The sequence below is a fragment of the Mesoplodon densirostris genome, chromosome 19 (assembly GCF_025265405.1).
Source record: "Mesoplodon densirostris isolate mMesDen1 chromosome 19, mMesDen1 primary haplotype, whole genome shotgun sequence".
NCBI lineage: Eukaryota > Metazoa > Chordata > Mammalia > Artiodactyla > Ziphiidae > Mesoplodon > Mesoplodon densirostris.
Window position 1 is genome coordinate 38,172,222 of NC_082679.1, and position 23,850 is coordinate 38,196,071.

The window sequence follows — 23,850 nt, forward strand, 5'->3', positions numbered from 1 at the left end:
AAATTGAGTTATTTGTAATGAGGTGGATGGACCTAGAGACTGTTATACAGAGTGAAGTTAAGTCAGAAAGAGAAAAACAAATACCGTATGCTAACATATATATATGGCATCTAAAAAAAAAAAGGATCTGATGAACCTAGGGGCAGGACAGGAATAAAGACGCAGATGTAGAGAATGGACTTGAGGACACGGGGACAGGGAAGGGTAAGCTGGGACGAAGTGAGAGAGTGGCATGGACATATATACACTACCAAATGTAAAATAGATGGCTAGTGGGAAGCAGCCACATAGCACAGGGAGATCAGCTCGGTGCTTTGTGTCCACCTAGAGGGGTGGGAGAGGAGGGTGGGAGGGAGACGCAAGAGGGAGGGGATATGGGGATATATGTATGCATATAGCTGATTCACTTTGTTATACAGCAGGAACTAACACACCATTGTAAAGCAATTATACTCCAATAAAGATGTTAAAAAAAAACCCAAACACTTCCTTACCTCACAATTTTATTGTGAGAATCACAGGAACTCATATCGGTGGTTGCTTTGTATGTATATTTATTGTCCCATTTGCTGAGAAAACAGGCCACCGTCCACGTCTTCCTTGACCCAGCCTGTCTGGTCTCTTACTGCTGCCTGGGAAGGGGGCCCCTTGGCCCTTTCTCAGGCTGCCGCCTCCTCTCTGCCTGCAGCTCTGAGAGCCAACGCGTCATCCTGAGAGGTGATGGAAGAGACAGGTAAGGAGGGAAAGCTCTGAGGTTGGGGGGGGCTCCCCTCTCTCTCTCTCTCTGGTCCCCATTTCTTATAGGTGCCCCCAACCCCCAGACCCATGCTGACTGTTAGCCCAGGTCTGGCAGGCTGGAATTAATCACTTCTGTAACCCCTCCCCCATATGAATTTGCAGTAATCAGCTGTTTTCAATCTTTTCTAAGAAGGCGTGCACATGGGAGGGAGGGGCTGACGGGTGATGCTGCAGCAGAGCAGGTGTTAGGAGAGCGGATGTGTGGGAGGGTAGAGGGGAGCCGCTGTGTTTCTGCCACTGAGGACCTTTGCAGCACTTTGCAGCGTCCTGACTTCATATGAATCCCTGCCCTTTCACACTGAGTATCACATTAGAGAAGCCAAGAACCGTTGGTGCTCTGAAAAAGTTTCCACATCTTTGCGGTGAAGTTAGTTCTTCGCAGGTGTTCTCGGCTGCCCCCTAGTGGAGCCCGGCATCCTGGTCTCACCTGGGCAAAAAACACAGGGCTCCTAAAGTGGGGCCAGCTGGGCAGAGTGCATTTCCAGCTAATGTGTTAGAGAAAAACACTGCCGTAGCAGGTGGGCTGCCTGAAACCGGGGTGGTATTGCTTGCCGAGCTAGGGTCTCCATTTCTGGGAACTCTCTGGGTTCTTGAAGCCAAAAGAATTGAGGCACAGATAGGTGGATGATACCAGTGGTCAGAAAGAGGAGGGCTCTGTTCTAGCTCCCCTCCACCTGCTCAGGTGCTGCCCACCTGGACAGGTATAAGCTGCTGGCATCCTCACTCTGGCTTCCCTTCCCTGGGCCTCAGTTGCCCCATCCGTACAGGGAGGGGCTTGACTGTCCCGAGGGTCCCTTCCAGCCCTGGCTAATGAGTCTAGGCTTCCAATGTGGATGCCTTGAACTTTCCTTTCAAAATGATTTCCCCACTCCTAGAGATCTGTTGGCTGCTGGATCTTTGCCAGAGTTCCAAGCTGGAGCCCAGTTCTTGGGGTTCGGTCAGCGCCGCATCTCCAGGAGCTTCTGGTACCATCTTACCCACTTCTTGTTTAGGGGTAACCACAGTGGGGTAAGGGGTGAGGGAGTGGAGAGCCTGGGGGTTGGGAGACAGGGGAAAGAGAGTTTGAGAGAAGGGGGAAGAAGTGTGAGGGCTGGTGACGGGGGTGCTGCTGGCTCCGGCGTCCCCTGTAGAGAAGATTCTGCACTGTTTTCTCTGAAGACTTCACAGCTCTGCCATGAGTGAGGGGCTGTGAGACCCTGGCTGGGCTCCTCCTCTCTCTGGGGCTTGATTTCCTCACCTAAGAAGAGAGACATGTTAGCTGGGGCCTGAACAGGGTTCTCTGGGGACAAGGTGGGCAGGATCCCAGGCAGACGGGACGGCTCGTGCAGAGGCCCAGGGGAGTGAAGGCTTGGCTCTGGGGAAGCATTTCTGTGTGGCTAGAGCTTATTATACAGGGAGAGGGGAGGCGAGTGAAGACATGGGAAAGACGTTTTGCTTTTAGCCTAAGGATAATGGAGGAACCACAGAGGGTTTTCAGCACAGGAGAGGCTGCCAGATTTGTATTTGTTAAAGCTAAGATGCTAGCAGGGTGGAGGATGGCAGGGAGGCAAGAGGGGGAACCCAGGGGGTGTTCAAGTGGCCCAGGCGAGTGACAACGATGGCTTGGATGTAGGCGGGGGCAGTGGGGAGGACTTGGGACTGGACGAGGGCAGCTGGGCGCTCAGGGGGCCTTGACTGTTTCTGTCGGAGTGGGGGGACTGGGGGCTGTAAGGGGTGGAGAGTGTGCCCTGTTGGCACTGCAGGGGCTGGCGGCCTGCAGGTTGGGGAGGGGAGTTCTTGGGAGAAGCGGGGAGCCCTTGGGGCTGGACAGGGACCCTGAGCCCTCCCTGACCCCCTCGCCCTGCCCGCTGCCCCTTTTCAGCCTCAGGGAATGTCAGCTGGAGCCCTTGAGCCTCTCCCGCCTCTGTGAGACTCTGGAGAAGTGCCCAGGGCCTCTGGAAGTCAAGTAAGTACGGAGGACACAGCCCCAGGGGCACAGCGTGGGCACCTGCCCAGTGACCTGGGGTGGGGTGTCCTGGTTAGAGACCAGATGAGTCCCCCCTGGTCCCTTCCTGCCAGACCCCGTAGCCCTACGCCATGGGAGTTCCCTAACCCATTGGTGAAAGGCTCCTTGCCTCCCAATGGCCCCAGCTTCAGGCACCTCGTCCCTCCCACTGAGAGAGGCCGTCCCGAGACCAGGGCTTCATCTCCCCATCGGCTCAACTCAGGGCACCTGGGAGCCCCAGTCTGCACCCCATCACCTCTGGAGCCCCACCCTGGCACCCAGCTGGGCCTGCCTCTGTGGCTGGAACCTCTCATTCTGAAGGCTCCTCCTCAGGGCATCCCCCAGCCTGGGTTACCAGCTCACCCCAGAACGCCTGGGTCTGTGACCAGAGACTGGGGTTAGAATCAGGAGTCCTGGCTCATCCACCAACAAGCTGGGTAACTTTGGGCAAATGGCTTTAACCCCTCAGGCCTCAGCTTTGTCATCTGCAAAGTGGTCGGTCAGACTTTCCTTCCCTCATCATCGTTGTAATTTTATTACAATAATTACCTTAAAATAAAGAAACCTAAGACAAACCTCCCTCATCTAAATAATCCCGTCCCTCGTCAACTCAGTGTTGTCATTTGTCCTAGTGACCTTCTCCATTTGCATATACAAGTTTTTTCCTGTTCGAAATCACAGGCCAGCTGCATTCTGCAGTTTCATTTTACATCGCCCCATATGTGTTTTTCCATTTTGCTACAGTTTTTTTTTTTTTTTTCTTGCTTTCTGACTCCCGTCTCAAATGCCTTCTGGTCCTTGCAACAAGCTAATTATCCATGTTGACACCTGGGGCGTGTCCTTCCATACTTCTCTCCATGTTCAAACACTTATGGATACAGAGGAAGGCGGTTTTGATGTAAACAGATACAGGATCTTAACAAGATTTGCAGTGAACTTTGTCTCGTAATAGAACATTGTGGCTTTCCTAGAATATCAGGATGTGTGGAACCAATGAATTTTCAAATAAACCATTTATTTTAGAATAGTTTAAGGCTTGCTTTACAGAAATGTTGCAAAACTAGTGCAGAGAGTTCCCCCCACGCTTGCCCCTGGTTTTTAATATCACCCATCACCATGGTACATGATGTGTACATTTTGGCATTCCAAATGCCAAAATAAAGGTAAAGGTTCTGTTGCTTAAAAAAAACCAAAAACAAACAGTGTAAACCCCACATTGACCCCAAGCAGAGCCTGTAGCACTGTGTGTATTTGGGGTCCAGCAGAAAAGCCACTGGTGTTTGTGGTCAGACCACCCCGCAGTGAATGCCTCTGCTCTGCCTGTGCTCAGCGCCCCAGGCCCAATCCCGGACAGAGCGGGTAGAGCTGAGCCTACAGCCTGGGCCCTGGCAGAGGCTCCTCGCTTCCAGTTCCAGAAGCATAGGTGGCCCCTTTTACTGTTCCCCCCAAGGTGAAGCTGGGTCCCCCTTCAGCCAGACAGTAATGTGATGGAGATGGGCCAGGCTCCTGGCAGCCCCAGTGAGGGGAAAGGGCAGCCTGCAGGGGACAAAGAAACAGGGACAGAGAGAAGGGGCAGCAAAAGGGGAGAAAGGCAGAAGGAAACTACAGTCCAAACGCCTCTGGGGCTCAGGAAGTGGCTCTAGACTCCCAGGGAGGGCTGTATGTAAACCCCAAGGTGCTTAGAGACTCTGGTTGACCCAGTCTTCCAGCTAGAGCAGAGACCAAAGGATGGGTATCAGGAGTTTCTCCTAAGTGGACTGGCTTCTGATGAATTATCTAGACAAGTGATCAGCTGGTTGGTCTGGTTTTGATGGGCAGTCAGGGACCCGAGCTACCCTGCATCTCTCCTTTGCTGACCTGTTAACGTTCCTGAATTGCCACCATTACGTTCACTACTTTGGGTTAAGGCGGCATTCTCTTCTTAACAGGTGTGTTCTCCAGGGTACCAGTCTTCATGGCCCTCAAAATGATAATCCTACTAGTCCATGCCTTTTGGGGGAAAAATGTCTACTATAGCCCTTTAGAAATTCACAGTGCACGAGGGCAGATTAAAGGCTCTGAGAAGTCCTGCAGCAAAGAAAACTAATGGGGCTTAACCCAGCATTTTCCAAGCATATATGACCTTCCTTTTCCTCCTGCCTCAATGATAACTCAAGGACCCCAGTGTTCAGAGGGGGTGTTTTGGGCAGTCCTGGCTTAGGACCCATCTAGCTTTTCCCAAGGTTTCCCCACCTCATTCAGATGCTTTGTTTCACAGATTGTCCTGCAAGGTCCTGAGTGACCAGAGCCTGGAGACCCTGCTGCATCACCTACCCCGGCTCCCTGAGCTAAGCCTGCTGCAGTAAGACTGGTTTCCCCATTTCACTGTGCAGGGCCGAGGCTCTTGCATTGCGACGCCATCCCCTCCTGCCCCCTCCCCACTTCTCTTGGGCTGTTTCATCCTTTTACCTGGCACAACTGGGAGCTCAAGTCTGCTTCCAGCTCTTCCCTAATACCTTATCAACCTCAGGGGGGGAGTTATTTGATCCCTCTAAGCCTCAGTTTCCTCATCTGACAAATGGGACTAATATTCTTCAACCCTTCCCCCAGGGTTGGGATTCAAACAAGAGAGTTGCTCTAAAAGCACCTTGAAGAATGGAAGGCCTGTGACAAATGGGCCATCATTCTCCTCTCCACCCACAGAAAGGTCACCTACTACTATAAAGAGACTTTATAGTTGTAGGTCATGTATATATCACACACCAGTTGTTGTTGTTTTTTAATTTATGTATTTTATTTTCTTAAGTTTATTTTTGGCTGCATTGGGTCTTGGTTGCTGAGCACGGGCTTTCTCTAGTTGCGGCAAGCGGGGACTGCTCTTCATTGGGGTGCACGGGCTTCTCATTGCGGTGGCTTCTCTTGTTGCGGAGCATGGGCTCTAGGCACGTGGGCTTCCGTAGTTGTGGCTTGCAGGCTCTAGAGCACAGGCTCAGTAGTTGTGGCGCACGGGATTAGTGGCTCCACAGCATGTGGGATCTTCCCAGACCAGGGCTCGAACCCGTGTCCCCTGCATTGGCAGGCAGATTCTTAGCCACTACACCACCAGGGAAGTCCCCACACACCAGTTTTTAAAGGTCACCATCTAATTCTGTAAAAGGGGAATTTAAGCAGCATCCCCCAAATATTTAAAACTCTATTTTCTAATTTCAGCTCAGACTGGTTAGAATTTAAAAAGGATTTACTTTAAATATTTTTCCAACAGGGGGCAAGAGCAGCTACAGCTGATATGGAAAAATACAACAGAAAATTAAATCATACCATTAAAAACATCAATATAAGTACTCCTGCTAAGGATCTCCGGGACACCTGAGACAGTTGACATCACATCCAGGATCTCACTTATCCCTGAGTCCTTTTGGGAGGGGAGGGAGGAGATGTGTGACTTCCCAGAGGTGGGCAAGTGTGGCAGAGCCCATGTCAAACTACAGAATCCACTATGGTCCCACCCTGACAGGAAAGGACGGATCAGGAAGGGTTCCTTTGGACACAGAAGTTGCAGGCTAACGTGAATAGATAGGAAACCTCAGACCAGAGAGGGACTTCTCTATGCCCAAGTCACACAGCATCAGCCCCCAACTCCTCATCTGTCTTTGGAATGAGGTAGCCAGCCTGATCCTCACCAGTGCTTAAGCTTTGTATTGGGTTGGCCAAAAAATTCGTTTGGGTTTTTCTATAGTATCTTACTGAAAAACCCAAACAAACTTTTTGGCCAACCCAGTATTATTCAGTCCATACTGTTTGTGCACTGCTGTGGACCAGGCACTGCTTGGGGTGCTGGAGACACAGCTGAGAGAGAAAAAATAAAGACAAGGTCCTTATCTTCTTGGAGCTTACCTTGTAGTAGAGGGAGCTGGTCAACAAGCAAAGTGAAAGCAAATAAGATGAATTCAGAGAGTGATAAAGTATTTTTCTAGAGAATGTGGTAAGGAGTGATTGTGGTGGTGATTTTACAATGGCAGGGGTGGTCAGGGAACGCCTCTGAGGAGGGACGCTGGGGTGCTACCTGAAGGAAGAGAGGGAGCCAGCCTTTTGAAAAGCAGGGAACAGCATTCCAAGGAGATGGAACAGCATGCATGAGGCCCTGAAGCAGGATTGAACTCAATGGGCTCAAGGAACAAGCAGAAGGCCAGTGTGGCCAGAGCACAGTGGCCGGCAGAGTTGTAGGAGAGAAGGTAGAGCAATGAACCCGGGCCGGGTCACACAGGGCCTGGTAGCTATGGGGAGGAGTGTGGGATTTTGCCCAAGGCAGAGGAACGATTTGTGTTTTCAATAGCTTAGTCTGGCTGCTGGGTAGAGAAGGGACCCGGGACAAGCGTGGAAGCAAGAGCAGGGAGGGGGTTGTACAGCCAGGGTAAGAGATGATGGGGTCTGGGAATTGGTGGGGAGAGAGGGAAGTAGGTAGATTCAGGGTGGATCTTGGGGGTGTAACTAACAGGACAAGCTGATGGAGGGTTTATGGAGCGAGGGAAATGGAGACACCAAGGATGCCTCCAAGGGCAAGGTGGAAGCATCTCACTTTCTCTAAGGCAGTGGTTCACAGCTGGAGGGTGATTTTGCCCTTCAGGAGACATTCGGCAATGGAGACATTTTTGTTGTCATGATGGCAGAGGGGGCGGGAGGTCATGCTCCTGCTGGCATCTAGTGAGTAGAGGTCTGGGATGCTGTTAAACTTCCTACAGGACAGCCCCCGCATCCAAAGAATTATCTCTGTAATGCTGAGCTTGAGAAACTCTAAGGACCTAAAGCTTCCTGCTCCTTGTCAGCAAGGACTCACCTATGAGTGCTTGGGATAAAAACGATATAATAATAACAATAAGCGTGGGTATCGTGCTAGGCAGTGCACAAGCGTGATATGATTCAGTCCTCATGACACCCTAGAGGAAGGTGTGTAAGTAGTTCTGTTTTTCAGATAAGGAAACTGAGGTTCAGAGAGGTTAAGTCACTTATCCAAGGACACACAGCCAGTAAGCAGAACTAGGACTCACACCTCAGTCCACTTGACCTCAAGCTCCTATTTCTCCCTCTTGAGTCCCTGTCTCCTTCCTTAATGCCTGGCTGACCCACCAGCCCCCCCCATCCTTTTCATTCACCTCCAGCCTGTCCAGGTTTCTTGCCCACTGATCTTGCTTGGTTCCAACTTGCTCACATAGGGCCCCGCCCCTTTCCTTCTCAGGCTGACCCAGATGGAACTGTCCCCAAGGAGCCCCCTCCTGCTGGCTGACATCTTCAGCCTGTGCCCGCGGGTTCAGAAGGTGGATCTCAGGTGAGCATTGCCCTGGGACAACCGGAACCTAGGAGGGTGGTGCCTGGAGTCTGTTGGATGTGAGGGGCTAGGATGGAGATAGTGGGACCCACGTCAGAGACTCAGCTGCTGGAGGAGGGGGGCCTGCCCCCTGGGGGCATGCTGAGGCTGTGGTCAAGGGTGGCTGACCCAGGTGCTGTCTGCTCCAGGTCCCTGCATCACGCGACCCTGCACTTCAGGTCTAGTGAGGAGCAGGAAGGCGGATGCTGTGGGTAAGTCCCCCGGAACCGTGCCCGAGCAGCCAGTGGGGATTGAGGATGAGCAGACTTGCCTCCTGGATGTCCAGAGCAGAGGACACACTGAGAGGGCTGGGCTCCGTCACGGGCAAACAAGGAGTCCACAGACAGCAGACAGGATTAGAGCTCAGGGGCCTGGTCTGAGGAAAAGGACTTCACAACCTGCCCCCCAAGCTTTAAATCCCAACCCCACAAGGTCCTGGCACCTTGGGCAAGTTCCTTAACCTCTCCGATCCTCAGCTTCCGCAGCTGGAGAAGGGAGACACTATATTGCAGGCCGTTGGCAAAGAGGAATTGAGGCAATGTGTAAAGCACGAGAGGCACACTCATGGTTCTGAGTGTCCCCCTGCGCCACACCGCCGACTCTTGGACCAGTGCTCTGTGGTTGCCTCGGTGAGAGGGGAGCCAGCATTGCACAGGATAATGGGGCCAGGGAATAGCCTCTAAGTACAGAGGTGACATTTCTGGTAGCTATTTGATGCCACTGGCTCACCGAGTGACCTTGGACCAGACCCTCTCTCTGCGTCTCAGCCTCCTCAGCTGCGAAATAACAATAAATAAAGAGCTGATGTTTGCCGAGCATCTGTAGGGCACCATTCTAAGAGCCTCGTGCAGATTACAGCCTATAAGCCTCACAGCTGTGGTCATGCAGCAAGAAGGGGTACAGCTGGGACTTGAATCCAGGGAGTCTTATAGCACTCCTGGCCCAGGGGCAGGCAAACTTCTTCTGTAAAGGGTTAGATTGTAAATATTTGGGGGTTTCCAGGCCATAGGGTCTCTATCACAGCTATTCAACCCTGCCGGTTTAGCTTGAAAGCAACACAGACAATATGTAAATGAAGGCGTGTGTCTGTGTGCCAGTAAAACTGGAGTTATGGACACTGAGACTTGAATTCCATGTAATGTTTATGTGTCATGAAATGTTACTCTCCTTTTGATTTTTTTCTCAACTGTTTGAAAATGGAAAAACTATTCTTAGTGTGCAGGTCTTATAAAGCAGGCGGTCTTGGGCTGTAGACTTTACAATTCCTGTCTTAACCCAACACTATCGTGACTTCTAGAATACCTTCATAGTTTCCAAGTCTGTGATTTCCAAAATGTAGGACAAAGACCAGGATGGGATGGTTGGGCCGATAGTAGAGTACTTCAGCTTCATTGAATTCCTCCCTTTTCAATTCTCTGATTAAGGCCAAGAGGAAGCCTCAGTTAGGTGTTAGCGTGTCTACCACACCTCTTAACATTTGCTAAGCTCCCTTTTAAACAAAGAGAGAGCTCTCAGCAGGTGCCAGTGTCTGGCTTGAATTTAATGATGATATATTTCTCCTATTTCCTGTATCCTTATGCTTATGGTCTGTTTGGGGCAGGCAATGCCAGTTTTCCACTGGAGTGAGTGATACAGGGCTTCCTTTTCCAATAAATGCATCAAATAAGAAGAATGAGCTGATTTAAAACTATGAAGTCAACAGTAGGGTAATAGGGAATTTAGGACTATGGAAAAAATCATGAAGGAGAGTAACAATGATAAAAATTTTAGATACTGGTTTTAGGTACTTCCTCATTTTAAGATTTTTTTTTTAAGTTGCTGGCTGGCCATAAGCTGTTCATTTACCTTACTGTGTGGTCTCGGTGTAGGCCTCTCAAAGACACTTACTATTACTTTTGATTCCAGCATCAATAACCCTCTGTAGGAGCAGACATCACCCTTAGTCTCCTCCACTCCACCCTCATGTCTGTCCATTAAAGTGACCCCCAAGAGCTGTAGTTCACCTTGAATCAGAATCAGTCTGGAGAGCCTTGTTCCTAGAGCTTTTAATTCAGCGCGTTTGGGTTTCGTTCCCAGAATATGCCTCTCACGAAGTTCCCAAGGGATGCTGGTGGGGCTGGTCGGGGACCACACTTTGAGAACCACCTCCCCAGAGGGAGAATGTTGGTGGGATCTGCTGTGGAGGGAGGTGGGAGTGGTGGATGCTGGATGTTTCCAGAGAATCCAAGCTTGGGTGAGGCCCCACTGAAACTCAGAGGCCACACCCAGGACTAGCCAGGGCAGAGGGTCTGAGTGGCCCCATCCCCGGTTTGCACCCCTTCCTGCAGCAGATTCACAGGCTGCGGCCTCAGCCAGGAGCACGTGGAGCCTCTCTGCTGGTTGCTGAGCAAGTGTGAAGACCTCAGCCACCTGGAGTAAGTTGGGCAGGAGGGGGGAGAGGAGCCCAGGAGCATGTGCCTGGGTGGCACCGAAGGGGTGTGTGTGCATGCGTGTGTGTGTGCACTCAGCACCTCTCAGGACCAGCTAACAGGGCATGCATGGGATGCCTGGGACTCAGTCACGTCCACATGGTTTCTCTGTCCCCATTTTATCCCTACCATTCCCCACTGCCACCATGGTGGAGCTAATTCAGGGTATGCCCTTGATCTAATTTGGGGATCCCTTCACAAAGGGCCACAGGAGCCCCTTGGCCTCATGTGGACCAGGGCACTGGAGCTCTGCTAGCTGGTGGGGCCTGAAAGAAAGGATCCGTTGGTTTGCCTGGCAGGTGGTTAAGAGCACCCAGTGCCTCAGCCTGCGGAGGGCCCTGGAGGGTGGGGATTTGTGGGCTCTCGTATTGATGAGAAGTGGTATCTGTGTGGCCTGGCTTGGGTGCCCAAATAGTACAGCCCGCATGGGTAGGTGAAAAAAAGCTAATACCTATTGAGTAGTTTCTCCACTGCCCTAAGTGCTTTACATATTCTTTTTATCCTTCCAACAACCCTAAGTACTATTATCCCCATTTTATAGATGAGAAAACTGAGGAACAGAGAGTTTAAAAACCTGCCCTAAGTCACACAACTAGTACAATGCAGTCTTTGCTCAAAACTGTTAGGAGTCCAGCTTAGGACAAACAGGCAGGAGGTAAAGAGAGCTGTCTACCCGAAAAACCACAATTTAAGTTCCTGTTGTGATGTGGCCAAGGAGAGAAATGTGGCTGATGAAAATCATGTATTTTAAAGAAAGATGAATAAGCAAGATGTCTTTAAGTTTTTCTGTTTTTTCATTATAAAGGGAACTTTTGCTTATTTTAAAGATTACTTTATTAAGTGGCTTCCTGAGACAAACTAGTTTTTCATTTTTTAAACTTCTCAGGAAAAGACAAAATAAACAAGGCTTAAAAGTGTCATAATCAGGGGCAAAATGAGTTCAAACATGCAGGACAAAAATCAGATATTCCCGGGCACGCTGATTATATTGTTTCTGAAACCGTAGCTAAAACCGTAGAATGCTACAATGAAGGGAAATAAGAAAGTCTTCCAGTGCAAGTTCAGGTATTGCATTCTCAAATTAAAAGAAGAAATCTGATGGATAAATACATCCTCCAAATATCTTTCTTTTTCCTGAATTTACTCTTGTTCAAAAATTATGGCTCCCAACGGATGCAGGCCAAGTGCATAGTAAAAGCTAATTGGTTTTTCTCTAACCCCTGAAAGCCTGCTGGAGGCACATGGGTCCTGGGAGTGGTCACCAGATACTGAAGGGGAAGACGAGGCTGGTTAACTGTGGTGCTGGCGAGGGGGATGGTGGTGATAATTCTAGTGGTGATGGAGGTGGTGATGCCGAGTAGCAGTGATGGGATGGTGCTGCTGGTGATGACGGTGCTGTTGGAACAGAAGTAGTGCAGAGTGGGGGAGGGGATAATGGCAGTGCTGGGTGGGTAGAGTAGCAGTGATGGTAACTGAAGAGAAGGCACGTCTGAGCACCAACAACCTCCTTGTACCTCTTGCAGCCTCTCAGCAAACCTGCTGGGTGATGCCGGGCTCAGGTGCCTCCTGGAATGTCTCCCTCAGGTGCCCATCTCCGGTTCACTTGAGTAAGTGACGAGCAGCCTCAAGGACAGCAAGGAGGAAGACTCCCCAGGGCCAAGAACATTAGTGGGCTTCTTTTGAGGCATCCCTAGAGAACTGTAGAGGACAAGGGCTGGGGAGGGGAAAGGGCTGATTCTTACCTTGACCCCTGCCTACCTTGGGTCCTTTCTTCCTTCCCTCATTGCCCACTATGGGCAGAGCTCCCACCAGACACCCAGGAGAGGCTGTGACTAAAGCTTGGTGACCCAAGTTGACTCCGGGTAGGGAGCAACAGTTCATCCCTGACCAGCTGCTGGATCTCAGTTGTCCTGGCTCTTGGTCCATCCCATTCCTGAAGCTCCTCTGACCAAATCTATGGGACACGGATTTGGGGATGTCGCCACAGCAGGGAGGGTCCCTAGGAAGTCATCCTCACTCACTCAGTCTCCCCAGTGACCTGGGAGACTGGCGGCCAGAGCCAGGATACAACCTGTTGCTAGGCAGCTGGGCTTTGTGCTCTGGGCATCCCTGACCCCTGTGGGGCTGGAGTTGCCAGCCTGGCCTCATCATCACCCGGTCTTAGACCACAGGGGCAGCTCTCAAAGACTCATAGTCTGGTGCCTGACCTGCCCCGTGTGGGGATAGAACCCCTCTGGCCTCTCTCTGGACCTCAGTGTCTCCACCTGGAGAACGGGCACTCGGACATTGAGGACGCTCCTCTGGGAGATCACAGCTGGAAGGGAAGAGACGAGGGGGGCTGGGCAGGGCTCCACTGAGGTGCTTCCCCCCACCCCCCCATCCTGAACCTCTTTTCTCTTCTAGTCTAAGTCACAACGGTATCTCTCAGGAAAGTGTCCTGTGCCTGGTGGAGACTCTCCCCTCCTGCCCACGTATCCGGGAGGCCTCAGTGAAGTAAGGCGACGTTGGTGCCACTTGCTGATGGTGGGGAAGCAAGACTCGCACACTCAGTGGCCCTCCATCTGTGTGACTTGGGCAACCTCCGCCCCTCTCTGAGTCTCAGGGTTCACTGAACGTGGGATCATAGTTTCCATCCTCTGAGGCCCGTGTGCCACAGGGCCTAGGGAGGCCACGGGTTAGGGAATGCCAGGTTTGGGGTCCTTGAAGAAGGAGGTGGGAGTCTCCTCGGGTTGGCACCGGTCTCTCCTCGGGTCGGCAAGGGTCTCTCCCGTGGCTTCCACCCGCCCTTGCCCTTGAAGACCCAGCCCCCTTCCCTCCCGCACCCCCTGGCGCCTGGGTCCCAAGGATGCCGGTGAAGCTGGGCCCTCGGCTTCCATATACCCCTCTCTCTGCAGCCTGGGCTCCAAGCAGAGCTTCTGGATTCACTTCTCCCGACAGGAGGAGGCTAGGAAGACACTGAGGTAATTTCTGGTCTGGGGTGATGGGAAGGGGGGATGGGGGAGAGGAGGTTGACCCTGTGGTGGCCTCCATGCCTCCTTCCTCTCTGGGTCCTCCCCTCCTTCACACATCCTGCTTCAAGCTACTGCCTGGGTTTGCCTCTTCCCCACATCTGCCCCCACTCTCCCCTTACCTCCAGCCCCTGGGCTGGGCCTTTGAGTGGTATTTGTGTCCCTTAGCCACGTCCTAACTATAAGTCTGGAGGCTTCTGAGTTAAGAGATCAGACTCTGGAGCCACTTGGGATAAATCTTAGTTCTACCCCTTACCAGCTGTGTGACCTTGGACAAGTGACTTAACCTCTCTGTGTTTCAATTCTTCATCTGTAAAATGGGAATAATAGTGAGACCTACCCTTTAGGGTTATTGTGAGGATTAGATGAGTTAATATATATAAAGTGCTTGGAAAGGCCCTGGCTTATTTGAGTGTTGTGTAAGTTATTTATTATTACTGTTATTGTTATTTCCCCCGGTAGCCTTGAGCTCTGTGTCTCTCTCTCAGCCTTGGGTTAGTTCCTCTACATGTCTTACTTCACCTTTGGTCGTGGCCTCTGAATCGGTCCACTGCCTCTGGCTAGGCCTCCTCCAATCATCCCACAGCACCTGGAAGGATCTTCCCAATACACACATCTGACTGTGGTACTCCATTGCTCTAAGCCCTTCGGTGGCTCCCAATTGCCCTCAGGATAAAGTTCAAATTCCTCGGCCTGGTCTTCCCCCTCAGAGTCTGATCTGGCTGTCACCTCCCACCATGTTCTTCCTCACTCCCGCTCCACACACACACCACCCTTACACCAAGTATATACACACCACATACCACCCCCACACACACACAGCACATGTGCGCACAAATTCAGCCACAAGGGATCTTTGTTCACCAAACACGCACTGCCTGATGAAGCTTCCCTGCTTCTCCATACTCAGCCTGACGTTCTCTTCCCTACCTTTTCTGAGATCAAATTCTCCTAATCCTTTATGACCCAGCTCAAATGTCAGCCCCTCCTGGACTCCTCTGGTGGCACCTGTCCTATGAGAGGGAGCGGCCCCGTGGTGCTGTGCTGGGCCCTCTTCTCAGCCCATCTGTCCGTGAGACAGTGTCCCGAGGCCTGTCTGCCGGCCACACGGGGCCGGGCAGTGGGAGGGCAGGGCCACAGCAAGAATCCCAGTCCCTCCTGCCCCCGAGGGAGCCTGGACTAGGGTGGTACTAGAGACTAGAGAAGCGGTCATGGGTTTGGGGGGTGGAGTCAGGCTGACTTGGATTGAAACCCAAATCTGTCCCTACTTCTTACCAGCTGTGTGTCCTTGGGTTGGCCACTTTCTCCGTCTGTAGGTGATGCTCTTGGGGTTCAGTGAGATACTACACGTAAGGCAGGCACTCCTGCGTGCTCACATGGTGCACCCAGAGGCTGGCACAAGGCCTGCCTTATAGTCAGGGCTCAGTAAATAACTGACTCCTCGCACTTTCTTGGGAGGTGGTCTCTCCAAAGAGAAGAGAAGCTCCCAGAGCAGGGGTTGCGTCTTTGGACTTTTCTCAGGCCTTTGGTCCAGGCCTTTGCACTCAGTGGAGGCTCCCCCGTGGGTCCTGGCAGCAGGACGGCAGTCCCAACAGGCCTCGCCAAGCTCTGTCTCTTGCCCTCTGCCCTCAGGCTGAGCGAGTGCAGCTTCGGGCCAGAGCACATGCCCAGACTGGCCACTGGCCTGAGCCAGGCCCTGTGGCTGACGGAGCTCACGTGAGTGACCAGGCCCAGCCCGTGGGGGCAGCTGAGGGGTGGAGAGTCCCTGCCAGAACCTCTCTTGTAACTGACCTCTGTCTGCAGGCTGACCCAGTGCTTCCTGGGCCTGGAGCAGCTAACCATCCTCCTGGGTCTGCTAAAGTGGCCGGCAGGGCTGCTCACTCTCAGGTATAGCCTGCCCGTGACCCTGGGAGGGGGCCGTGGTGGGAATGGGGGGCAGAGGTGGGCTCTGAAGTGTGGGTCCCCCCGAGGTCATGGTCTTAGCCATTTCCTGCATCCAGAGCCCTGCCACCCGCATGTAGGACCACCCTGCCCATTAGTCCCAGAAACCCGCTCAGGCGCAGAGAAGCCGCCCTCACCAAGGTGGGGCCTGTATTTGGGGACTTCAGAAAAAGAGGGAACTGAAAAGGACACTGAGCTGAGGTCAGAAATAACATGTAACAAATATCATGCTTGTATGTTCACTGCGATCATTTTAAAACTTTCAGAAAAACAGAAGATTCCAAAAAGTAGAAAAACAATTTTGAAAACTCATATTCTCATCACCTAGTTTTGACAGTTTGTGGTTTTCCATATTTACCTCGAAGTTTTACTTTTTAGCTGAAGCGTCTTAAAGTAAGTTATAGATCTCATAAAATATCACTCCAAAATATTTCACCACAAGTCTTTAAAAAATAAGGACATTTTCTACATAATCACAGTTGAATTAGGACACCTACAAAAATCAGTAGCAATTCCTTAGTGTCAGGTATTACCCAGTCCAAGCTAAAATTTCCCACTGTCCCCAGATGGGACAGCTGGCTCTTTGGATCCAGGATCCGGTCAAGGTCCTCATTTGCATGGAGTGGTGACGGCTCTTCGGACTCTTAATGGGTGAACCGTTGACAAAACCGGTCCCCTGTGCTGTAGACCATCCCACTTTCTGGCTCTGTCTGGTGCTTCCTTGTGATGAACAAACATTGAGTTTGTTCCTCTAACCCCTGACTTTCCTGGAACTGGAAAGGCTCCATGGGATTTGTGTCTAAAAATACCTACTTCATGGCCAATGCTGTGCACTTCTCAACTCAGCCCATGATGAGGCACATAGAGTCTGGTTGTTCCCCAACATGACATTTTTAAAAATTGTGGTAGAATACACATAAGATTTACCATCTTAACCATTTTTAAGTGCACAGTTCAGTAGTGTTAAGTACGTTCACGTTGCCATGTAACCGAAACTTCATGCAAAACTGAAACTCAGTACCCATTAACCGCCCCCCCCATTTTCCCCTCCCCCCGGCCCCTGACTTTCTACTCACCTTTCTCCTGTTTCTGTGGATCTCACTCCTCTAGGTGCATCATACAAGTGGAATCATACAGTATTTGTCTTTTTGTGATGGGCTTATTTCACTCAGCATAATATTCTCAGGGTTCATCCTTGTTGTACCATATTATAAAATTTCCCTTCCTACTTAAGGCTGAATGATATTCCACTGTGTGTACACACCACATTTTCTTTAGCCATTCATCCATCAGTGGACATTTGGGTTGCTTCCACCTTTGGGCTATTGTGAATAATGCTGCTATGAACATAGGTGTACAAATATCTCTATATCTCTGCTTTCAATTCTTTGGTGTAGAATTGCTAGATCACCCCAAATAGCATTTTAAAATAAAACTTGTCTTACTCTAAAAATAATGTGTACTCCTCGTAGAAGTTTGTGGAAAAGCCAGAAGAACGTAGAAGAAAATAGTACTTTAAAAAAAAATTCAACATAACTTTAGAAGCAGCAATGTTTTAAACAGCTCTCTTTTTTCCTGCTTCTAAATTAATGCATACAAGGACTTCCCTGGCAGTCCAGTGGTTAAGACTTCACCTTCCAATGCATGGGGTGTGGGTTCGATCCCTGGTCGGGGAGCTAAGATCCCACATGCCTTGTGGCCAAAAAACCAAAACAGAAACAGAAGCAATATTGTAACAAATTCAATAAAGACTTTAAAATAATGGTTCACATCCCAAAAAAATCTTCAACTTAATGCGTACACATTGTAGAAAGTTCAGAAAATATTGAAAACTAAAGAAATAAAAAACACTTCAAGAGAATTCTACAATTGAAACAATCACCATTAACATTTAATATATTTTTCTCACAGCTCTCTCCCTGTTCCTCACCATATGTGTTTTTCCCTTTCCATATATATTTTTCCTTTTTTAAATACAAAATTGGGATCATGTTTCATATACAGTTTTATTTCCTTATCTTTGCAACGTGACGTTATGTAGAGCTTTTCTTAAACCTAAAAATATTGTTTAAAAAACTAACATTTTCCCTTTGGATGGTTGCATAACTGTTAGAACAAGGATGATGTTAATTTTCTCTTTTATGCTTCTGCCTAATTTTAAATTTTATTGTTTTAAAAATCAGCAAAACCCAAAAAGCCTCTGGGCAGCCCCCTTGGCACTTTCCTCCCCGCCCCCACTAACCCTAGGCGACCTTCGTCTGTGTCCACCTCTGTGACAGGGTGGAGGAGCCATGGGTGGGCAAAGCCGGGGTGCTCACGCTGCTAGAAGTCTGTGCCCAAGCCTCAGGCAACATCACGGAAATAAGGTAAGTCCAGGGAGGAGGCCCCTCAAGTTCTTCATCTTTTCATGACCATTGGGACCATCCGTCATCTAGACATTGGTCTCTGGTCCTGTGGGGTAATGGCTGCATCCCTAGTGAGTTCTCTGGGTCCCCAAGATGGCAGGAGCTCCTGGGGCATATGTGAGGGGCTACACATACTTGTTGGGGCTTGTGCAGTAGGCAAGCTGCAGGACCAGAGAGAGGAAGGCAGCCCCAGGTTCAAGACAAAGGGCTGTTAGATCCCAGACAGACACTGCTGGAAGTCCATGCTGGTTGTCTGGAAGGGGCCCCTGGTGGCAGTTACACACACCATGGCTCTGTGACCAGAGGTGCCTGAATCCCATGGACTAGCTAAGAGCAAAGGCGCTGGTGTCTCCCTGACCGATGTCCAGATCCCCACTGGGTCTGGGAGCTCAGTCGGCTGAGCAGCCCTGGTCCCAGCACAGCCGATACGGGAAAGCTGCGGTGGGCCTCATGCTGGCTACCCCTTCCCTCCTCAGCATCTCCGAGACCCAGCAGCAGCTCTGTATCCAGCTGGAATTTCCCCATCAGGAGAACCCAGAAGCCGTGGCCCTCAGGTGAGACCCAGTACCTGGGGTCCCAAGAGGGAGGCTAGTGATGGAGGGAGGGGGAGAGGGGAGTACTGCTGCTTCTGACCAATAATTCTCATGCCCCTGCTCAGAGTCCTTTGATGCCCAAAGTCTCTACATGGCCTGTGAGATCTGGCCCAACCTACCTCTTCATGCTATCTATCCCTACCCCAAACCCCAGTCTAGGCTCCAGCTAAGCTTCCAGTACCTTAAACACCACCTTGCTCTTTTTGACCTCAGGGCCTTTGCACAGGCTGTTTCCTGCCCAGAATATTCTCTCCTCCCTTTCCTTCTTCATCCTTCTTCACCTGGCTAACTCGACCTCATCCTTCAGGTCTCAGTTTAAATGCCACCATCTCAGGGAGGCCCCTCCAACCCACCCAGACTTAGTCAAGTCTTCCCATCATCCATTCTTACAGATGCCTGGGTTCACAGCTCCTCTAATCCATATAGCACGTTTTTGGAAATTAAAATGTCACCTCTTTGGAGGAATGCAGCCCTGCAAGTATACATTGTGAGGACTGGACCATACCTGGATCTCAGCCCCAACTCACTTCCTTGGCTGGGTCTCCTTGTGCAGTGAACAACCTGCACAGCCATACCAGGTGCCCCATCCTGACCTCTCCTTCGCCAGTACTTCCCATGATTGATTAGTAAATTGGGGGACTTCATTTGATTAGCATTTATTTAGCACCGTGAGAAACGCTCCTTGCAGGTAGGTACTGAGTCCCCAGTACGGAGCCAGGTGTTCAGAAGCTGCCTCCCTCTCCACCTCCAGGCTGGCTCACTGCGACCTTGGGACCCACCACAGCCTTCTTGCTAGGCAGCTGATGGAGACCTGCGCCCGGCTGCGGCAGCTCAGGTCAGCACCCCGAAACGCTGTCTGGGGCCCTGAGTTCTCTGATTGACCCCAGTGCCCGCTCCAGGCCATAGGTGAGAGGCTGGCCAGTGCAGGATGGAGATGAGCAGAACGTGGGGCTGTGCTAGCATTCTTGCTTCCCTCTGCAGGAGAGAATCACACCTGGCCAGTGGGGGAGAGCCCTAGGGTGGCAGAGGGGAGCCCTGCCCCACTGGGAGCTCTTGGGTGCGCCTTTCCCCTCTCTTGGCCTCCCCATCTTTGTGTAATGTTTGATCCCTGAGGTGTGTCCAGCCTGAAATCCTCTGGAATATGCTTGGCCTTTTCAGCTTGTCCCAGGTGAACCTCTGCGAAGCCAGTGCTCTGCTGCTACAAAGCCTCCTGCTGTCCCTCTCTGAGCTGAAGAACTTCCGGTAAGCAGACAAGACTTTCACTCAGGGCCCGCCCCGCCCGCTGCAGCTCAGCCCCGCCCCCACACTTCCTGTTTTCCCCAACCCCGAGCTCAAAGGAGCTCTGTGTCCCCATCCCATGGGCTGGGACCACACATGACCCTGGAGATGATGCCAGGGTTCATGGTCATCTACATGGCCATGTGGCGTGAAGGTGATTCCCTTTTGAATGCTCTTTCTTTTCTTTATTATTTGGAAATAATTGCAAACTAATAGAAAAGTTGCGAGAAGACTGAGAAGGACCTCCATATGCCATTTTCCCAGATTAACCCTTTGTCATTATTTTTTCACATTTGCTCTTTTCTTCCCTTCCTCCTTCCTCACCCCTCCCCTCTCTTCTCCACCCCCCGTTTCTTGTTCTGAACCATTTGAAAGTAAGTTGCATAATTATGCCCCTTCGCCCCTTAATATTTCAGTGAATTTCCTAAGAACATTCTCTCCCCTAATCCAGTAAAAGTATGAAATTCAGGCAATTTAACATTGATATCCTACTATTATCTAAACTACAGTTTATATTCCAATTTTGCCAATTGTCCCAATAATGTTTATTGCATTTTTTTTCAGTCCTGGATTCCATCCAGGATCACACACTGTGTTCCGTTGTCATCCCTCTTTAGTCTCCTTCAATTTGGAATGTGTCCTCAGCCCTTCTTTGTGTTTCATACTGTCATGACATTTACATGCCAGTTATTTTGTAGAATGCCCTTCTGCTTGGGTTTCTCTGCTGTTTCCTCGTGCTTAGGTTTAGGTTCTGCATTTGGGGCAGGAATATCACAGAGGTGCTGCTGTGTTCTTCTCAGTGTGTCACATTGGGAGGCACATGATGCCTACTTGTCCCCTTACTGGGGATGTTAACTGTGATCACCTGGTTAAGGTGGTGTCTGCCAGGTTTCTTCACTTGCACAGCTACAGTTTTTCCCTTTGTAATTAACCAGTTATCTGGTAGGAAGGTACTTTAAGATGATGTAAATATCCTGGTCTTCCTCAAACTTTCACCCACGAATTTTAGCATCCATTGATAATTCTTGCCTGAATCAAATATCACGGATGATGGTTGCAAAGTGGAGCTTTTGTAACTCTCAGTTCTCTTTTAATTCAACCGTTCGCATCAGGGGGAAGGTCTCCTCTTGGTACTAATATATCTTTAACACCCTCTCCAATACTTGCTACATTTTTTGTTTAAATAAAGATGCAGAGCTCATGGTAAACGACAGTTAACTAGCTAGACTTTACAGTGATGCCTGATTATGGCAGACATTGTGAAGTTGCTACCTGAATGATTGTGGTTTAAAGAAGTATTCAACTAATCCATGTTCCTGCCTCCAAGCTACGTCTTGACTTAAAGATTCCCTGATGGGAGAAATTTATGAAGGGAAGGAAGGTCCCCTCCCACTGCCCACCAGGAACCATTCCCCACCCCACCTCCTTGCCCTCGGCCACCAGCATCCAGAGCTCCCAAGACCCAGAGCTCCTACCTGACCTGCCTCCCTTTGACCCCCACCAGGCTGACCTCCAGCTGCGTGAGCTCCAGTGGGCTAGCCCACCTGACATCTGGTCTAAGCCACTGTCACCACCTAGAAGAGCTGGAGTGAGTTGTGGGGTGGAAGGGTCCGGGAAGGGATGGCCCAGCAAAGACAAAGGGTGGGGAGGACAGTTGTGCCTTTGGTTAAAGTGGGTGGTGGGACTTCAGCCTATCGCTTTTCTCCCTGATGAAGCCTGGCATCTCTGGGTGTGGCTTGGGGAAGGCTGAGCACTGGGTTCTTGGTCCCAACTTTATCACTCACTCAGAGTGACCTTGGGCGAATAACTGTGCCTCTCTAGACTTGGACAGCCTCATCTGTAAAATGGGGCTCATCATCCTTCTCTGCCTAGAGCGGCTCTGGGTGTTGGGTAGAGAGAGAGCTAAGGGGCAGAAGGGATCATTGCACGTGTGTGTGTGCGTGCGTGTGTGTGACTTGTCCCTGGCTTCCTCTGGTGCAGCCCTCATCCAGGGCATCCTTTGTCAATTGGGTCAGCTGTGACTGCAGTGCCCATCCTCGAGGACCCCAGAGCCTGACCCTTGGGGCCAGGAATGTCCCTGTGCAGCCTGGATAGGAAGGGTGGTCTGGGATCTGTGGACCCAGAGCCAGACTCCTGGGGGGAACTGAGGTGGTAAGGGGGGCTGATTTGACAGCTCAGCTCCAGGGGCTGGGCAGGCTTGTCTAACCCTCACCTCATGCTTGGTCCCCTCTAGCTTGTCCAACAATCAACTTGGCGAGGAGGGCACCAAGGTGCTGACGGGGGCCCTTGAGGGCAAGTGCTGGCTGAAGAGGCTTGAGTAAGTGGTGGTGGTTAATGGGGGTGAGAGCAGGGGAGTTGGGAGCATGTCTAAGAACCTTTGCATCTCTAGTGAACACCACTGTCAATCTCCTGGATGGACCCAGGTGAGCTGAATGCCCTCCCTTTTCCTTCCTTACCTGGCTCTGTGTGTTATCAAAATGCTTGATCATAAGAAACAGAATTCTCAGTCAAAGCAACCCAACCCAGAAATGTATTAAATCGTGTCACAGAAAATAACAAGGTAACTGATTTCAGGCTTGGTTGGATCCAGGTTCTCTATTTGTTCCCCCTCGTCCCTCCCTCCCTCTCTCTCTCTCTCCCTTCCCCTCCCTCTCTCCTCCCCACCCCCCCATCTCTTGCCTTCATCCTCAGGCAGGCTGTCCCTGCAGCTGCAGGTTCACTTTCTACCAGCCAAGTGGAAAGGGAGCACCTTTTTCCCTGTACCTACAACACAAGTCCCTAGAATGAGTCTCACTGGACTAGCCCAGGTCACATGCCCACCCCTAAACCAATCACTGTGGCTCTAAGCACACGATAATCTGATTGGCCAGACCTGAGTCACATGCCCATCCAATTATCTGGACTGAGTCAGGGGTGGTATTTCAGGGGACTGTTAACACAAGACAGGGAAACAAACTCCGGGCAGAAAAAAAAAACCATAGGTGACCACTGCCATGTGCCTACAATCGTTTCCTTAGTAACTGGCAACTTTTACTCTCACCTATAATTTGGAGTCACCAAATTCTTAGAAACGCTGGAAACAGCCTCAGTCTAAAGGACAGGTCCCCATCCTGCGCAGACGTGACAGTATCGAGACAGAACATTTGACAAGGCATCTTCTGCTTTTAATCTCTAAGTTTATCCATTGACCAAAAATACACACGAATTATAAAAAGTTCCATCATCATAGAAATATGTAACAACGAACGTGAAATCCCTGGCATTGACACCCCCTGGGAAAACTTCTGTAAATGAGCAGTTTGTGAGTTTTCCTCCAGACTTTTTTGGACACATTTTTGAATACAGTTTAAAAGCAGCTCTCTGACTTTTTGCCCCTTAACAATGAATGAAATTCTTCCACTTTGTCCCTCTTTGCATATCCTGGCAGGGGTCAGGGGGTGGTATTAGGGAGACCTTTGACCAGAGGGTCCACTGTCTTCCCACTGAGATGTTTCTTTGGCTTCCCCCCATGTGCCTGCACCTCTGCTCAGCCTCCCTTTCTTCTGGAAGCTTTTATTTGGGGTGGAGTTGGAGGCCCAATGAGGTCATCCATTGGCTCATTCATGTGTTTAACATATATGTGTGTTCACCTGGGCACCCGGGCCAGAGCCAGGAGCTGGAAGTTCTTCAGAGAACAGGGCATGCGGGATCTTAGTTCCCTGACCAGGGATCGAACCCATGCCCCCTGCATTGGGAGCGCAGAGTCTTAACCTCTGGACCGCCAGGGAAGTCCCAATGATTCCTTTCTGTCTGAAGGAAAGGGATGGATCTTCACTCCCCAGAGGCCTCTTCCAGTTTCAGATCTGTCGTTTCTGAGTGTCTCCTCTCCAACAAGCAGCTCACCTCAGATCCAGCCAACTTTTCCCACCTGTCCCTCTGGGTGAAATGGTTAGGGGTGTAGGTGCTAGTTAACAGCCACACCACCTGGGTTCAACTCCTGGCACAGTGACCAACTGTCCCAGTTTAGCTGGGACAGAAAGTCCCGCATCCTGGAA

At 50.6% G+C, this 23,850-nt stretch overlaps 1 protein-coding gene across 2 annotated transcripts in view; it reads left to right on the forward strand.

Annotated features, from left to right (window-relative positions):
- The window catches only part of NLRC5 (NLR family CARD domain containing 5), a 92,695-nt gene that overhangs the window by 61,512 nt on the left and 7,333 nt on the right, over window positions 1-23,850 (forward strand). For both annotated transcript variants that reach the window (XM_060083225.1, XM_060083226.1), the window contains 18 exons: window positions 689-733; window positions 1,674-1,763; window positions 2,660-2,743; window positions 5,040-5,123; window positions 7,995-8,084; window positions 8,273-8,335; window positions 10,451-10,537; window positions 12,115-12,198; window positions 12,995-13,084; window positions 13,486-13,551; window positions 15,232-15,315; window positions 15,403-15,486; window positions 17,820-17,906; window positions 18,422-18,499; window positions 19,290-19,373; window positions 19,697-19,780; window positions 21,321-21,404; window positions 22,050-22,133. In XM_060083225.1, coding sequence (XP_059939208.1) covers window positions 689-733; window positions 1,674-1,763; window positions 2,660-2,743; window positions 5,040-5,123; window positions 7,995-8,084; window positions 8,273-8,335; window positions 10,451-10,537; window positions 12,115-12,198; window positions 12,995-13,084; window positions 13,486-13,551; window positions 15,232-15,315; window positions 15,403-15,486; window positions 17,820-17,906; window positions 18,422-18,499; window positions 19,290-19,373; window positions 19,697-19,780; window positions 21,321-21,404; window positions 22,050-22,133 — 1,452 coding nt within the window. The remainder of the gene's footprint in view (window positions 1-688; window positions 734-1,673; window positions 1,764-2,659; window positions 2,744-5,039; window positions 5,124-7,994; window positions 8,085-8,272; window positions 8,336-10,450; window positions 10,538-12,114; window positions 12,199-12,994; window positions 13,085-13,485; window positions 13,552-15,231; window positions 15,316-15,402; window positions 15,487-17,819; window positions 17,907-18,421; window positions 18,500-19,289; window positions 19,374-19,696; window positions 19,781-21,320; window positions 21,405-22,049; window positions 22,134-23,850) is intronic.